We start from the raw sequence: 18,353 nt of genomic DNA on the forward strand, positions 1-18,353 counted from the left end.
ATTGGTTCATTTTCATCTCACAGAGTTACCCACGTTTAGTTGGACCAATTTCGGAATAATTTTATGACATCTGATGGGAAAGCCAGTGTTTGGAACCAAGGGGGGGGGGAGGCTTAAAACAGTCCAAGAAAATTGTCCTTTAGCAACGATTATTTCAAGAATCTCCAACTGGGACTGGTCCAGATTTCAGAGAATAAATTTTGCAATAAGCTCACGTTCAGGCATGGTTAGTTTACGATTTAAGTTCCTTACAGAATGTGGAGGAGATAATAAGTTGCCTTGCGGTGTTTTTTTATTATTATTGAGATTGTATCATTTTTAAGAACGATGTTTATTTCCCCCCCAAAAAAAATAGCTATATTGTTCCAGTCATAACATCCTAATAACATTTTTTTAACTTTAAAAAAAAACAATGAAATACTGTATCACAAAAATATCAGTGACTGAAAAGACGACTTATATCATAGTGATTAAGTGCAAAGAGGAAGAAATTAGATCCACGTATTATATCAACATAAGAGTGATTTGGACCCCTGAGTCCTGAACAATATAAATTTTTTAAAACAAAGGGAGACGTCCATAGCTGATTTCCACAATCAGTGTAACCATAAACTAATCAATCAAAACACTAAACAGATAATTCAGCATTTCTCAACCTTAGGAGACTGAAGATGTACTGAGTTCAACTCCCAGAATTCCCTAGACAGCTGGCTGGGGAATTCTGGGAATTGAAGTTCAGTCATGCTGGCTGGAGAATTCTGGGAGTTGAAGTCCACCCAGCTCCAAATTGCCAAAGTTGTCCAACACTCTGATAAATTAATGGGCTCGCAAATTAAAGTGCTTATAAAAATGCAGCCTGCTTGGTTTTTGACGTGTCAATGGAAGTTACAAGGACTCGAACCAAAGGCCTTTAAACAATAATTAAAACCAAACTGTCAAGTTGGAAAGGCTGTTACGTAAGTGCTTGGGGTAAATGGTGTCTTTATACCCATCGTTCGTGGCTCCAAAGTAGATCATTCCCACCCACCCCAAAAATTTCGCCCTCCTTGGCACAACCGATCTCCTGGAATTCCTTCATCAGGAAGGGGAAAAAAAGTGGGGTGGGGGTGGGAAAGGAGGTGGGTAGAATCCGCCACCCACTCGCTATCGCCTGGCGGATGAAGTAAAATATTGGCTTTCTTCAAACATAATATTATCATTCCAAGCATAACATTATCAAATTGTGCCGGAGATTGTTTCAACAGCTCTTAAAAGCAAACTCACCTGAGCTCCACCGTCTGTTCCGGGAAAACAACGTCGTGGGCTTCCCCCCCCTCCCTTCAAACGAGAAAAGAAAGAGAGAAGCAATTATACACTTCTAATGGAAGTTAATCCACTCGGTCGCTGCCTTAACCTCTCTCCAAACTGAAGACCAGCAGCGCTCCGGGATCCCCCCAAAACGGGAAGAAATGGGGGCCCGGTTGCCATTTCTTTCCTTCTTTGATATCTCCGCCAAATCTTTACAAACAGCCTCTTCCGAAAAAGACAGGTCGTCCTGTCATGTGATCAAAATTCGACGCTTAGCAACTGACTCATATTTATGACGGTCGCAGGGTCCCCGGGCATCCCGTAATTCCCCTTTTGTGATCTTCTGACAAGCAAAGTCAAGGTGGGGGAGGGGGGGGGCAAGCCGGGTTCACTTAAGAACTGTGTTGCTAACTTAACCACCCGCAGCGATCCACTTAACAAAAAAGGTCGTGAAATAAAACAAAATTCCCTTAACGACCGCCTCGTTTAGCGACAGAAATTCAACATAAATGCAAACATTTGGGGCACCGGTGCAAAGTGGTTTCGCATCTCTCAATCCGCCCGCAGAAGTTTATGTCAGAAAAATTCTTAATTTACCTCTTCCTTTCGCAATCTCCCTGGCTGCCCTGTTTTTCCGCAGGATTTTTTATTATTATTATTTTATTTAAACAACAGCTACGAGGATTTTCCTCCTGGAATTAAACAGAAGGAGGAACAGCCAGGGAAGCTGTAAGATAGCTATAAAAATAGCAATTTTGCATTCCTCGCCTTCTCCAAACCTCCTTTCCTGAGTAATTTCGCCCAAACTCTGTTTGATCGCAACCCACCCACAGACAAATTGTCATCTCTCTTTCTTTTTCCAATCGGAGGAGGAGGACGGGGCGAGGGGTTATTTTTAGTAGATCGTCCAAGGTTTATCTTTTCCACTTCGCTGGGACTTGTCAAAGTGACAGACGGCTGACCATTTGATTTGTGTCACTCTCTGCCGTCCCTGGGTTTCCTGCCTCTCCAGATGCCACTTGGTCCAGCGAAGAAGAATCGAATCATTTCGGCCTGTTGGACAGGTTGAGTCAGACCTCGTTAGAGCACCCGGAGGTTTTGGCTGGTGGGTATCAAATCTGACACCCATCTCCAGATTTTCTCTCAAGGTGCCAGGCCAGATTGGGTGGTCAGACAACTTAAAAGCTAACACGATCCTGAGTTGTATAAACAGAGGCATAGAATCAAGATCACATGAAGTGTTCGTACCGCTTTATGAATCCTTAGTAAGGCCACACCTGGAGCATCCATTACAAAAAAGATGTTGAGACTTTTGCAGAAGTGCAGAAAAGTGCAACTAAGAAGATTAAAGGCCTGGAAACAGAAGTTTGGGTATGACTAGTCTAGAGAAAAGAAGGACTTGGTGGGGGGGACATGATAAGCAGTGTTCCAGTATCTCGGGGGCTGCCCCAAAGAAGAGGGAGTCAAGCTTTTCTCCAAAGCCCCTGAAGGCTGGACAAGAAGCAACAGATGGAAACTAACCAAGGAGAGAAGCATCCAGGAATGAAGGAGAAACTTCCTAACAGGGAGGACAATTAACCAGTGGAACGGCTTGCCACCCGAAGTGGTGGGTGCTCCATCACTGGAGGTTTTTCAGGAAAGACTGGACAGCCACCTGTGTGAAATGATATGGGGTCTTCCGCTTGAGCAGGGGGCTGGACTAGAAGACCTCCAAGGTCCCTTCCCATTGTTGTGATGCTATTCTGTTCTATTAATCCAGCAAAGCACGTGCCGGCATTAATAAAGCCGAAGAAAGACGACGTTCCTGATTGAAGTATTATGATTACAGCTCATCCTCTCCAGCCGACTCTCAAAATCCCGGCGCTAGAGGGAATTCATCTCCCTTTTTATCCCTTTGTCGATACTGAGGTCACCCCTCGAACGGAAAAGGTTGCTGGAAATGAATGGATGGATCCAAGCTAGGCCAGCGAGAACTGCTAGCCCCACCCCACCCATTTAATTTATTCCCTACTTTGCTTTATTGAAGTGAGATCCTGACCTCTTGATATCAAAGATCACGCTTGTTCTCGCCATTGATTTAGCTTCGCCCGAGAAAGACACCGATTAAAAAAACCCCAAACAAACAAAAAAAAAAGGGACGGAGGTCGAGTTTCAAAGGAGGAGAAAAATCTTGTCGGCATCAGAGCTTGGAAGGAACCAGAAGGAGATTGTGACATTTTTTCCCCCGCTTCCTCCTGACCCCTTCCCACAGATAGCCATGGTGGTAGACGAGTCATTGAAGGGACCGGGGAGGAGGCCTACTACTACTACACTACTACTAATAATAATGTTGGAAGGGACCTTGGAGGTCATCTAGTCCAACCCCCTGCTCAGGCAGGAAACCCTATGCCATTTCAGACAAATGGCTGTCCAGCCTCTTCTTAAAAACTCCCCGTGTTGGAGCATTCACCGCTTCTGGAGGCAGGTAGTTTCCCTGGTTAATTGTTCTGACTGTCAGGAAGTTTCTTATTAGTTTCCATCTGTTGCTTCTCGTCCTGCCTTCAGGGGCTTTCGAGAATAGCTTGACTCCCTCTTCTTTGGGGCAGTTCCTGAGATACTGGAAGACTGCTATCGTGTCACCCCTCGTCCTTCTCTTCCTTAAACTAGACATTCCCAATTCCAGCAACTGTTCTTTGCACGTTTTATTAGCCTCCAGTGCCCTGATCATCTTTGTTGCTCTTCTCTGCACTCTTTTTTCTAGAGTCCCAACATCTTTTTTACGTCGTGGTGACCTAAACTGGATGCCGCATTCCAAGGGTGGCCTTACCAAGGCCTTGTAAAGCGGTATTAACGCTTCACGTGACCTTGATTCTGTTCCTCTGTTAATGCAGCCCAACCCCTTTATCAGGACAGGGGGACCTTACCCACGTAGTCCTCGACTTACAAACAAAACTTGGGTAGCTAAGCGAGACATTTGTTAAGAGAGGTTTTGCCCCGTTCTACGACCTTTGTAGCCACCTTACTAGCTAAGCGAATCCTGGCAGTTGTTAAACAAGTGACGCGGTTGTTAAGTTTGAGTCACCGAGATTGTTTGAGTTGTTCATCACTCAAAGCATTTTGCTTTCTGGACTTTTCTTGGTATTAACTTTTTACAAACAAACTTTACGCAGTAGTTGTCGTTCCTTTCCTTCGCTTTCTTTCCCCCCCTTTTTTTAAAAAAAGTATATCCTGAAGATTTTGCGTACACACACACACACACACACACACACAAACACACACACAGGGCCTAACGATTTATTTGAGCACATGGGGATGAATGGGTAATATTACTATTTACACAAATCATTGCGATCCCGTCTGGAGAATGTAATCAAATTAGAGCTAAATGCAGACGGAGCATGCCGACTTGTAAACTGTGATTCAAAAAGATTCACATGGCGTCTCCTGACATGTTTAGTTCCCGAAAGTGGGGAGGATTTGCAAAAAAAAAATTAAAAAAAAATCTCAACCGGCCCAAATGCTTTCTGGTTTCCGGCACTGGGAGAGAGGGAAGGAAGAAGATTTTTTTTTTTCCCTCTCCTTTGCTGTGCCACTTTTTAGCAAATTGATCTGAGCCGGGAAAACTGCATCGGTCTGGAAAGGCCGAGCCGCCATGGATGCGCACGGCTAAATAGGGAACTTTATCCCGGAGAGGTCCTAGGGATGCTGGCTTGTGGTTTGTGGACCGGTACCGGGCCGCGGCACGCCAGCAACCGGTCTGCACAAACAAGCAAAGCTCCATCTGTGGGATGCAGGCAGCATGCAAAACCACGCTCTCCCCGGTCCCCAGTGCCCAAAAAGTTGGGGACCTCTGCCTATGGAGACAATGGTCCCAGCCACGAATTCTCGTAATAGAGACAGGGAAAAAAATGTTATGCTATTTCCCCCTCGATTTTGGGCTGCTGGGAAGGCCCAAATCGGACACGGAGGGGACCCTGCCTGCATGCAACAGGGGTATTTTGAGATCTGCTTGCGTTTAAACCTGGTTTACACAATCTCTTCTCCATCCCAAGCTGTCAATTGACGGTGTCTTTTTTTTTTTCTTCCCGCTTTTCCTTCCAGCAAATGCTCACGGATTCCGAGTCGGGCCTGCAAGACGGCTGCATTAAAAAGGTAAGATGAAAAACTGGGTCGGGTCCAAAAAATTGCTTGATTTTAGTCTTCAGCGCTGGTGGAAAAATTCTATTATCATTATTATCGTCATCATCACCATCATCATTTTAGTTTGCAAGCCCGCTGGAGGGCCGTCTCCAGTTTAGTGATGGCGGAATGTGGTTAAACTTGGGTTTATTTATTTATTAAATGTATATGCCATCATCTCGCTGTTTGCGGCGACTTTTATCGATTCTTCGGGTACCCCAGTCGGTCCTCTCAATTGGGGGAGAGACATTTGTGTGTCGCTTTCAGTGTGATGCCCATGCTCAGATCGTCACCTGATTTCTAAAGTACAAACACCCAATTTTCTTCCGTGGCAAAGGCTTTTTGGCTTTCCCTGCTCTTCCCATGGATGTGTGGCCTTTTCCGGGCTTCAACGCTTTATTCCGAAGCATCTCCTGTTGTGTTGAGTGAACCGACAGCAATCCTTGAACTACGCCACACTTGTTCTGCCCGTTTGGGTGAAAATAGGATTATCTGTCAGGAGGAGGAATGTGAATTCCTTGATGTTCTCTGAGCTTGGTCCTTTTCCTGCAGACGTTTCATTACCAGACTAGGTAACACCATCAGCGCACGGAGTGTCAAACATTCTTATAACAGAATCGCAGAGTTGGAAGGGACCCTGGAGGCTGTCTAGTCCAGCCCCTTGCTCAAGCAAGGGACCCTATAATACACCATTCCATTCTCTTCTTTCAGACGTCGCAGTTCATATCCTTAAGCACAAGACACTCAGGATCCATTTCTGTGCCAAAACCCCGCTTTTCTAGGTATCCAAAGTGAGTGGTTTGACCCCGGCCCAGCATGGCAATTTGGGGATACAAAACCACAGCGACTGTCTCTACTTCGTTGGAGCAACATTTTCTGAGCTATCCGAGTTAAAATGAAATGGCCCAGGAGTTGCTGCTGAAAGTTGTAGAAAAAATAAAAAAAAAATCCGGAGGCAGTTTGCAAAGCCGTGCGCAGAGACACATCTCTGCCCCAGCGCACTCTTTTCCTTTCTCCCCAGAGGTGGCCCATAAGCCCTTCACAAACTGAATTTGGGGCATGAATTGGAAAAAGGACATCCCCATAGGGATGCTGAACTTTTTACCCTGTTCGTCTCCTCCATAACTCATCAAACGTGCCTCCGAGCCGGAGTCGCAGCAGAGAGGCTTCTTATTCCAGAGGAGAGATATATGGATTTTAGATTTTTCCCATCGAGAGAAATGCACGCTTGGCTATTTGACGAAATCTCTCATGCTCTGGAAAACTCCCCCACCCCCTTTTACGTTCATGACATCCAAAGGAAACTTTTGGCTTTTGTGGCTCTTAAGCTCTTTTTGTGGAAGGGGGCGGGAAACGAGGCCAGTTTTGGGGACCTATTTTTGGACTTTGAATCAAGATCGCGCAAAGTATTATTACCGCTTTATCAAAACCTAGTGAGGCCACACCTGGAATACTGCAGCCAATTTTGGTCACCAAAATTGGGGGGGGGGGAATTCAGAGAAGAGCAACTAAGATGATCCAAGGCCTGGAGACTAAAACATACGAAGAACGGCTGCGGGACTTGGTCTTGGCTAGTCTAAAGAAAAGAAGAAATAGGGGAGACATGATAGCAGCATTCCAGTATCTGAGGGGCTGCCACAAGGCAGAGGGGGCCAGGTTGTTCACCAGAGCACCAGAGGGAAGGACGAGAAACAATGAGAGAAGCAACTTGGAATTAAGGAGAAACTTCCTAACAGTGAGGACAATCAACCAGTGGATGGCCACCAGAAATCGTGGGGCGCTTCATCACTGGAGGTCTTTAAGGAAGAGGCTAGACAGTCACCTGTCTGAGACGTGTAGGTTCTCCTGCTTGAGCGGGGGGCTGGACTAGAAGACCTCCGAGGTCCCTTCCAGCTCCTGTTCTGTTCTATTCTACTACCTATTTCATGCTCTGCCTCAGTCTTCCTTCCAACAACATAAAACTCTGCCTTAAACACTTAGTAAAAGAAGCACTGTCAGGACTTTATGGGGTGATAAATTTACGGAGGGGTTTTAGGATTTTAAAAACGGGCCAGGGGGAGGTGAAAACTGGAGGGTAAAAAGTTCAACTGAATGGCTTGGGAAGCTGTAGACCTGGGAAGGGATGAAAAATAGGGGTGGTTTTTTTTTTTTTGCTTTCTTCTATGCAGGAAAGGGTTTGACTTTGCCCTAATGCAAAGTCAGCATGGCAAATAATAATATGGCTGGGAATTTGGGGAGTTGAATATGTCCGTAATGCGCTTCGCTTTACCTGGAGCTCACCAAAGAGTCATCCTAGAAGAGCCGAGTGTCCAGCCCGGGACATGTGCAAAATAATGGCTGTTGAACTGGCAGCGTATGTTTGTGCTTTGTGTATCCCTGGCTGACTTTTCTTTACACGAGGGGTTAAAACACAAAACGTGTTCCCTTGATCCGTTGAAGCTTGGAAGTAGGTAGTTGAGGCTGGTGAATCCACCCTTTCTGGATCTGAGAATCTGTGGAGATTCTCAAGTCATCCCAGGTGCTTTTTCAAAAGGCAGCTGGTTTTCTGGAAGACATTTCGCCTCTCATGCAAGAAGCATCTTCAGTTGGACCAGTGGCCGCTTGCCAGCAACCTTCAAACCTCGGTCCCGTATCTGGGACCCAAAGTTCTCTCCCATGTTGGCCTTGATGAAGTTGCCTTGATGGGCCATTGCTTGTATTATATGCTGGACCTGAACTCTGTTCTCTCCCCAAAATCACGAAACAACTCAATGGTATTTCACTGACATATTTTCCAGAAGAACTTACATGACGGGTGGGTTTCCAGTGTCCCATCACTGGTGGTCTTCAAGATTGGACAACCACTTGTCCGGGATGAAATAAGGTCCCTTCCCATCCTAGGTTTCTAGAGGAAACCTTTGGTGGTAAGAACCTTCCACGTTAGCAAATTGACCTTGCCCATATTTTCATTTTCCTGCAAATGAAACAAAGTCGGATGCTTGAGGTTGGGGAAAGACTAGCCCCACAGGAACTCTCTTTCTGGCTGGGCCTGGGGTGGGGGGGGTGGGGGGGAAACCTGCTTTATTTTATTTTTTTCCCCTTCCTCTGAAAGGGATTTGGGGAGATATCTTTCTCCAATATCTCCCCTCCCTTTTAGTCTCTGTTTACTTAGAGGGAATTGCCTAAGGGGCTACTGGAGAGAAAACATCTGTGAAAGATAATCTATAGAGTTATCTATCTATCACTCTTAGTCGACCCCCAGCGTCCCGAGGGAGAGGCCGAGAGACTGGAATAAAAGGGCTTGGACTGAAGAGGCCTTTAGGGACAAATAAAGAGGCATGTTAAGGACCTGGTAAAATAGATGGGCCCATGGTTATTAAAACTCAGTCACAATCTATCAGCCTCCAATGCGACAGGCATTTCGCCCTCACCTCTCCCTCTCCCTCCCTCTCCCTCCCTCTCCCTCTCCCTCTCCCTCCCTCTCTCTCTCTCTCTCACACACAACACACACACACACACACACCCCTCTCTCTCTCTCTCTCTCACACACACACACACACAACAGAGAGAGAGAGAGAGAGAGAGAGAGAGAGAGAGAGAGAGAGAGAGAGACTTGGATTTATTTCGTGATTTATCTGGGGAATCTTCGTTAACGAGAACAAATCAAAAGACTGGGATAGAGAGATAGGTAGACCGAAAACAGAAACACGGACAAGATAAATTTATTTGTGGTTTATTTTCTGCTGAAAATCTCAATTGGTAAGAATAAATTAAAAGACGAAGGAAGGAAGGAAGATAGATAGATAGATAGATAGATAGATAGATAGATAGATAGATAGATAATAGATAGATAGATAGATAGATAGATAGATAGATAGATAGATAGATAGATAGATAGAAATGCGAAAAAATCCCTTTGGTATTACGACTTCCACGTTTTTGTCCCTTATTCTTTTTTCCCCCTTAAGTATCACCCTCAGAATTGCGTTTACAGAAAATAGCACGACTTCCTATAATCCTGAACAATTAGCACGACTTCCTATAATCCTGAAACCGTTTTTTTTCCCTGTTGTCCTTTTGTGTGTGTCTGTGTGCGTTCATACTATTTTCTCTTTCCCACCGGCCTCTGTCAGGCAGTCCTTACCAACTACACCTTGGCAACCGCCAGGAAATACACCTTGGCAACCGCCAGGAAAGATAAATCCAAAATCCGTCCAATTTTTGGCATTGAAAAAAAAGCAACAACACATCCGTAGCCCCGTAGTCCATAAATCTCTTTCTATTTACCTCCTCCTCCTCCTCCTCCTCCTCCTCCTCCTCCTCCTCCTCCTCCTCCTCCTCCTCCTCCTCCTCCTCCCTCCCTCCCTCTGTAGGCCATCCCAGCCATCTGATACTTGGGGGAACCATTGTTCCAAGGACCATGATGGATGGAGAATTATGATAATTTGTGAAATTTATAAATTTACAATTATAAACCTTAGCTGGGCCCAAAGGGAAGGAACGGAGAGCCGGGGCTGGAGGACCAGACCATCAGAAATAGCCTCCAGCTACATTCGGAGGCAGGAAAGGTCCAGCAGGCGTTGATGAATGGCAGCCCAGGAGAATGAAAAAGCAAACTTCAGAAAGTCAGGAAGGCAGTTAACTGTCTTTTGTGGAGCAATTACTGCTGGCCAAATGGCCTAAAGGCCTTTCCCGGGGTTTATAATAACAGTATGGACACATGTTTATGGGCACTCCATTTGTCTGGTCCTTTTTAAGCCGAGCAGCTCCAAGGAAAGGAAAGGAAAGGAAAGGAAAGGAAAGGAAAGGAAAGGAAAGGAAAGGAAAGGAAAGGAAAGGAAAGGAAAGGAAGGGGAAGGGGAAGGGGAAGGGGAAGGGGAAGGAAAGGAAAGGAAAGGAAAGGAAAGGAAAGGAAGGGGAAGGAAAGGAAAGGAAAGGAAAGGAAAGGAAAGGAAAGGAAAGGAAAGGAAAGGAAAGGAAGGGGAAGGGAAGGGAAGGAAAGGAAAGGAAAGGAAAGGAAAGGAAAGGAAAGGAGTGATAGAGAAGGAGGGAAGGAAGGAAGGTAAGCAGGGAGGGAGGGAAGAAGGGAAGAAAAAAGAGAAAAAATAGAGAGAGGGAGGAAGGAAAAGTGAAAAGGGAGGGAGGGAGGAAATGAAGGAAGAAGAGAAGGGAAGGAAGAAGGAAGAGAAGGGGAAGTCTGAAGTCTCATGGTCCAGGCAAACAGCATTTCAAGGTTTCCACATGGGGACCTCAGCCTAATTTTCTTATATTAAGCTCCTTCTCCAAGACAGAAGGGCGGACCGCAAAAATTTCAGGAAGACTCTTAGCCTCTTTTCCAATTCTCAACTGCCATCCAAGGGCAGAAGGCTTTCATAACATCTCCCCCACCCCACCCCGCCCTATGTACCTGAGGAATGAGCTCACGAAACCTTTGCCTTTTAGTAATAATAATGGAAAAAAGTTAGCTGGGGGAAAAACAAACACCTTACCGCTCTCCCCCAGGTTCATTTCTAATCTTCTGGCTCTTAATCCTTCCATTTCCACCTTCTCTTGTCCAGACAATTTCACTCCAGGTTCTTAGCTGGTCAGCTAAGGACAGAGCAAGTCTAAGCTTGTTAAGCTGGTTTAGTGCTAACCTGGGCTGGGCGAGGGAGCGCTGTGTGAATCTCCCCTTGGGGCGCTTATAATACAGGGCAGAAATGCAGGAGGCCAATAAAACACCATTTCTGGTATCTTCAGAAGACCTGGAACCTGAAGCATTTCTTTATACATGTTTTCCTTTTTTTATTTGTGTGCCCACAGTAAAAAATGACAATGAAGGCTATCTATCTATCTATCTATCTATCTATCTATCTATCTATCTATCTATCTATCTATCTATCTATTTATCTATCTATCTATCTATCTATCAATCAATCATCTATCTATCATCATCTATCTATCTATCTATCTATCTATCTATCTATCTATCTATCTATCATCTATCTATCTATCTATCTATCTATCTATCTATCATCTATCATCATCTATCTATCTATCTATCTATCTATCTATCTATCTATCTATCTATCTATCTATCTATCTATCTATCTATCTATCTATCTATCTATCATCTATCCAGGGCTTTTTTTGTCACAGAACGCTCAGAACGGAGTTCCGGCACCTTTTTTTGGATGGAACCTTATAGGGTAGGCAAGGCGGGTTGTATAACATGTGTGAGTTCCGGCACCTTTTTCTTTTACAAAAAAAAGCACTGTGTCTATCTATATCTATCTATCTGTAGCTTTCAGATTTTCTTTCAAACAAAAAAAAAAGAATTTGAGTGAACTTCCTGTTGCCCAAGTAGGAAGCATCGTAATTAAACTGGCGGACAAGATGGCTGCGTTAAGCGATTATCCCGATTCGGCAAACCTTTCTGGAGGGCCACCTCTAAGAGACGCGTCAGTTTGAAATCCTCCTCTCCAGAAACATGGAAGAAATTCTCAAGGGGACTGAAAGGGATAGAAAGACAGAAGCTTCTTCCATGGGAGAAGAGGATGACAAGATGGGGAACGCGGTCTCCACAATTGGGTTTCTCCTTAGGACACTGGAGGCTAAAACGTATGAAGAAGGTGGCCAGAAGGGTTGCAGGAAAGAACTAGGAGTAACATTCATTCATTCATTCATTCATTCATTCATTCATTCATTCATTTATTTATTTATTTATTTACTTACTTACTTACTTACTTATTTATTTATTTACTTATTTATTTACTTATTTATTTATTTATTTATTTTTGGGATTTATATGCCGCCCTATCTCCCGAAGGACTCAGGGCGGCTAACAACAATAACATACAATAATACAGAAGTTAAAAGAAAATTAAATTAATGGCCCTGTAGAATAAATTAAAATTAAAATAAGTTAAACATGATAGTAATGTTCCAGTATTTGAGGGGCTGCCCCCAAAAAACCGGGGTGGTGGTGGTGGTTGGTTTTCAATTCATTCTCCAAAGCGCCCGAAGGCAGGAGAAGAAGCAACGGATGGAAACTAATCAAGGAGAGAAGCAACCTGGAACTCAAGAGGAGAAACTTGCCACCAGAAGTTGTGGCAAACAACGCCAGGTGTTTTTTTTTTTTAAAAAAAAACACATTTGTTTGAAATGATATAAGATCTCCTGCTTGAGCAGGGGTTAGACTAGGAGACCTCCAAGGTCCCTTCCGGCTCTTGTTGTTTGGCTGTTCCTTCCCTGAAGCCCGGTTTCTATGAAACCAAAGCAAGGAACAGCTTCTGAGTGGGTCCTTATAATCTCCCTTTTGAATCGGCTCACTTCAGCTCCACAAATCCTGCCACAAAAAAAGCTGGACAGTTGTTTGAGACGGTCTCTCTCCCTCCCTCCCTCCCTCTCCCTCTCTCTCTCTCTCTCTCTCTCTCTCTCTCTCTCTCCCTCCTTTTCTTTCTCTCTCTCTCTCTTTTCCACTCCTCCTCCTCCTCCTCCTCCCTCTCTTTCATTACAAGCCCCGGCCCTTAATCAAAGAGCGAGAAGTCTATTAATTCAGTGAATGAACATATAGCAAAGTCAGCTCCCCCTCTTGAGAACAATAATGAGGAGGTCAGCTCAGGTTGCCATGGAAACTAAGTACCTCTGAGAAGTTTTTGCATCCTTGGTTTTTTTGCTGGTGGGGGGGGGAACAGAGGACGCCAAGGCCAAGGCAGGATGCTGGGCACAAAATGCCCAATGTTCTTTCTTTCTTTCTTTTCTTTCTTTTCTTTCTTTCTTTCTTTCTTTCTTTCTTTCTTTCTTTCTTTCTTTCTTTCTTTCTTTCTTTCTTTCTTTCTCTCTCTCTCTCTCTCTCTCTCTCTCTCTCTCTCTCTCTCTCTCTCTCTCTCTCTCTCTCTCTCTCTCTCTCTCTCTCTCTCTCTTTCGCCTTAAATGTACACCGGGGTTCCCCTTTGGAGTGAAGCCGAGATGCTTTCCTTGAGGTTGCACAGGCAGGGGACACAACAATTTAAAAGTAGACGAAAAGTTTTGAAAGGAGCATTTGTCAGCTCCGTCCTGAATGTGTGGATCTGTCCGGGTTTTCTCCCATCCTGGTTAGCTCCATCTTGTGGTGGAGAATTCCACGTTTTTGTTTTGGGACTAGAAGACCTCCAAGGCCCCTCCCGTCTCTATTCTGATCGATTGGTTTAAATGGTCTAGGGTCCCCTGCTTAGCAAGCCGATGGAACTGCTTCCTGCTTGAGCAAGGGGGATGGACTAGAAGACCTCCAAGGTCCCTTCTGACTCTGTTATTCTGTTATTCAGCTTGCCTCTTTTGCTTGCTCTTTCTCTTCGGATCTTTACATGGATGTTTAAACGGAAACCTGCAAATAGGGCTCCTGAATAGTTGCAAATGGCTGCACTGCCTGATATATATGCCCCCAAGTGAAAAATTGGCCTTTCCTTCCATCTTCTTAAGTGTTGTTTCCTATCATCAGTTCATGCAGGGCCTCTGTGAATAAAAACACCATTTCTTTTGCTTCCCCTTAGCAGGTCAAGCCTCTGCTCTGATTTCTTGAAAGGAACCCCCCCACACACACACTTTTCAAACCTGGACCCACGCCTGCCCCAGAGTGATTTGGGGTGCAAATAGCGTAGCTTTTCCCTTAAAATTAAGACGACGCGCGCTCCGGCTGGCGTTGATAGCCCCCGTTTTCCCGGTGTCTCGGAAGGGACCCCGAAGCTTCCCGACCTCCTCCCATTTCAAATGGCCAGAAACGCCCCCCCCAAAGGAGTGCCTGGCTGGCCAGCCGGCACCCGTCAAAAGCCCAGCAGGTCTTGTCCGGAGCCCAAATCGACCTCAGGAAGGATGTGAAAGAAATCCTTCTGTCATCGGCCTCCTGGCCTTCCTGACATCCTTCGACAAACCTTCAACCACAGCTGACAATACAGGACACAGTTTAGAGGGAAAGCTCACTTGGGAAGACCCCCCCTCCCCTCCGCAAGATAAACCCGGCTCGCATTAGCTCACACCCCTCCCCTCTTTCGAGCAACACAACAACCCTGTGGGGTAGACGAGAATTAGAGAATAACAGAGTGGGAAGGGACCTTGGAGGTCTTCTAGTCCAACCCCCTGCCCAAGCAGGGGACCCTAGACCATATTAATCAATCAATCAATCGGAATAGAGTTGGAAGGGACCTTGGAGGTTTTTGGAACTTCTGGCTTGGGGGCCACCACACAAACACACACACACACACACACACACACACACACACACACACTGATAATCAAGGGGGCGGCACTCAAAACTCCCAGCATTCCAGAGGAAAATTAAACCCTGTTGGGGTGGGGGGACCCTTTGTCCCTTTCCCAAGATATGAAAGTCCAGAATTATGATTAAGTGGCTTTGGATGGGTGGGGAAGGGGTGTGTGTGTGAGGGCTAGCGATGCTCAACAGTCACAGAGGTGGACAAATATCTCTGTTTACCTGATCAGGTGAAAAGAGACTCTTAATGCTGTGCAAATATGCCTTGCCCAAGGCTTTGCTTTCTCACCTCCTCGGCCCTTTTCAAACCACGATTATTAATTGGCCGGCTTATCGGGGGAGAAAAATGTCGTCGGGGCGGTTAAAAGGGTGTTTTCCACCCATCGCAGGTCCCTACCTAGAAACTGAGCAATGTCAGGAGGCAGGAGAAAGGCCTGGTTTTGTGTGTGTGTGTGTGTGAGTGAGTGAAATTTTTTTCCCCTCCCTTTTTTACGGTAGGGCAGGGACGGGCATGGGAAAATAAAGAGAGAAACAGAATACAGAACTGCAGAGTTGGAAGGGACCTCAGAGATCTTCTAGTCCAACCCCCCTTGCTCAAGCAGGAAGCAGTTCCATCGGCTTGCTATGGAAGCTCCCATTTGAAAAGACAACTTGCTGGCTGGGGAATTCTGGGAGTTGAAGTCCAGCCTTCTTCCAGGCGCCGAGGTTGAGAAACGGCCCCCTGGCGGATGCTTCAAATTGATGGATTTTGCAGAAGGCAGCGCCCTGGTGCCTGGATGGCATAAATCTTAGCCATTCAAAGAAAAACAGGCTTTAGTTCAACAGGTTTGTCAGGACCTGGCGACCAGTCAGGCATCTGGCAGGTGCAGCTCCAGCCGTTGAAAAATAAGCTCTGCTTTTATAATTTTGTCAACTCGGGCGAGGGAGAGGGAAGGCTGTCTGCTTAACCGGATAAGAGGTGTGCACTTGGGGAAAGACTAAATAAAGATTTAGATAAACGGGTTTCTGAAGTTGTCAGGTGCCAGGGGTGGAGTGACGCTTTTGGAAAAGCAGGAGTGTCCCAAGGAAGGAAGGCCCTTGTGGGGCTGGAACAGAACAGAACAGAACAGAATAGAATAGAAGATAAGATAATAGGAATAAATGAATAGAATAGAATAGAATAGAATAGAATAGAATAGAATAGAATAGAATAGAATAGAATAGAATAGAAGATAATAGGAATAAATGAATAGAATTATAGAATAGAATAGAATAGAATAGAATAGAATAGAATAGAATAGAATAGAATAGAATAGAATAGAATAGAATATAATAGGAATAAATGAATAGAAGAATAGAATAGAATAGAATAGAATAGAATAGAATAGAATAGAATAGAAGATAATAGGAATAAATGAATAGAATTATAGAATAGAATAGAATAGAATAGAATAGAATAGAATAGAATAGAATAGAATAGAATAGAATAGAATAGAATAGAAGATAATAGGAATAAATGAATAGAAGAATAGAATAGAATAGAATAGAATAGAATAGAATAGAATAGAATAGAAGATAATAGGAATAAATGAATAGAATTATAGAATAGAATAGAATAGAATAGAAATAGAATAGGAATAAATGAATAGAATAGAATTATAGAATAGAATAGAATAGAATAGAAATAGAATAGGAATAAATGAATAGAATAGAATAGAACAGAATAGAATAGAACAGAACAATAACTTTATTGTCACTTTCAATGTACACTAATTGGCACACATTAAAATGAAATTCAGCTCTCAAAGGGTCACCCCCTCCGATAAGCCCTACCTAAATATGACAAAAATAAATAAATAAACAAGCACAGAATTATGCACATACCCACATACATTCTGTGGCACAGAGGAAACCACAGTCTAGCTCGGGTTATGTACAGTATACGTGTGCATAGGGAGAAAAACGAATCTTGGGAGTCTGCCAGACGGACGGCCTAGGGAACAACGCTAATTGTCCAGCTTTCCGTGCCCTGCACACTGGTGGCCAGATGTGTTGAGAAAGCTGGCGGGGAAGCCCTGTCGCCCCTCTGATGTCTAGCCATTGTTTCTAAGATTAGTGGCTATTGGTTGCTCGGCTGCCAATGAGCCGGTATCTCGTTCTCCTTTCCATCCTGGTTTCCATCAGGTGGCAAGGAGTTCCCCAGGAGAACTCCAGGTTTTGGCAGTGGAGTCCTTCATTGCTTTAGGCTTCTTCTCCAAGTCACTGCAAGGAGAGCAGCGTATAAAGAGAGATTTTAAAAAATCGGGAGCAAACCACGTCGAATCGCCTTTTGACGCTCAGAACGACGAGGCCTCATCCCGTGTCAGGAAATATTTTAACAGCAATCCAGGCGGGAACCGAACAGGAATGGTGGTGTTGGTGGTGGGGGAGAAAGAAACCCTCTTTCCGTTTCAAGCTGACACGGAGAAGTTAATAAAGTTGGGATTTTGTGCCAGGCCAGGCCTCTGACACTTTAATCCGTATTAAAGGCTCTTTAAGTTCCAGGAAGCTCTGGGTGCGAGGCTGCCATGGACCCCATTGATAAACACCGGCCAAATGAACTATTAAACACCCATGTGTAATCCATCAGGAAAAAAAAAACACAATTTGCATGGCAGGGGAGGAGAGGGGGGGGGAAAACACCCAGGCACCCATCACAGCTTCCTAAGTGGCTTCTAATTAATTTATTTTGCTTTGATATTAGACAGCTCCCGAGAAGGCTAATGTGAAACAAGCCTCTCCTTTATTACAAGGGGGGGGGAGGGGATTAACAAAAACCAAAGCAAATCAAACCATAGTTTGTCGGCCTGTCCCATTTCCGTCAGAGCCGCGGTGCCGAGAGAGGTTGAGAAGTCACTTCCTTTATTTTGCTTCCTTGTTTAACTTATTAGCTAGTGATATTTATTTTATTCGTTAAACTGCCTTCTCTCAGGCCCAATTTTAGAGCAGATTTGTCTTGCAATCTAGGTCTTTGAGCCGTAAATAAATTTTTTATTATTATTATTATTATTATTATTATTATTATTATTATTATTATTATTATCATCATTATTATTATCATTATTATTATCATTATTATCATTATATGAGATTTACTGCCAAAAAGGAAAATTGGGTTCTTTCAATAGGTCACCAGATTTGAATTTTGCAAAAGATGTGATAATTCCTGAATTTTGCAAAGTTTCACAATTCCCAGAGGCTGCATGATTAAATACTAAACACTTATTAGATAACTATTCGCGTTTTCATATGTGGGTGTGGCTTGCAAAACCATTTTTTTAAAAAAATCATCCGCCGCTCACATTCATATGAATCAACCCTCTTCAGGTTTTCTGCATTTCTGTACTGGCTCTCCTAACTTTTAGACATATTCCAAATTGGAATTATTGTTGTTGTTGTTGCAATTTATAGCGTCCGTAAACTAACGTTTTCTCTATTGTTCCTCTGTTGAAAATGTATTTTTTTATCGATAACAAGAAGGCGTGGCATCTACTTTCCTGACAGTAAACAAACCTGTTCCTATAAGGTGGTTTTTTTAAATTTATATATTTATTTTTAATCTTTGTTTGCTAGTTCAGCGAGGGAACGAGGAAAGGGGTGGGGGTGGGGGAGGGAAATTGAGCCTTTTCAGTATCCGAGCAATTAAGATAATTAAAAAAGAAGGCTTATTGGGTAAACATGCTTT

General features: G+C 44.2%; 1 protein-coding gene across 1 annotated transcript in view; it reads left to right on the forward strand.

Moving 5' to 3' along the window:
• The window catches only part of PRDM16 (PR/SET domain 16), a gene marked incomplete at its 5' end in the record, with an annotated part of 172,594 nt that overhangs the window by 103,407 nt on the left and 50,834 nt on the right, over nucleotides 1-18,353 (forward strand). The window contains one exon of the mRNA XM_083375787.1: nucleotides 5,368-5,418. Coding sequence (XP_083231913.1) covers nucleotides 5,368-5,418 — 51 coding nt within the window. The remainder of the gene's footprint in view (nucleotides 1-5,367; nucleotides 5,419-18,353) is intronic.

The sequence above is a fragment of the Vipera ursinii genome, assembly GCF_947247035.1.
Source record: "Vipera ursinii genome assembly, chromosome: 17".
Taxonomy (NCBI): Eukaryota; Metazoa; Chordata; class Lepidosauria; order Squamata; family Viperidae; genus Vipera; species Vipera ursinii.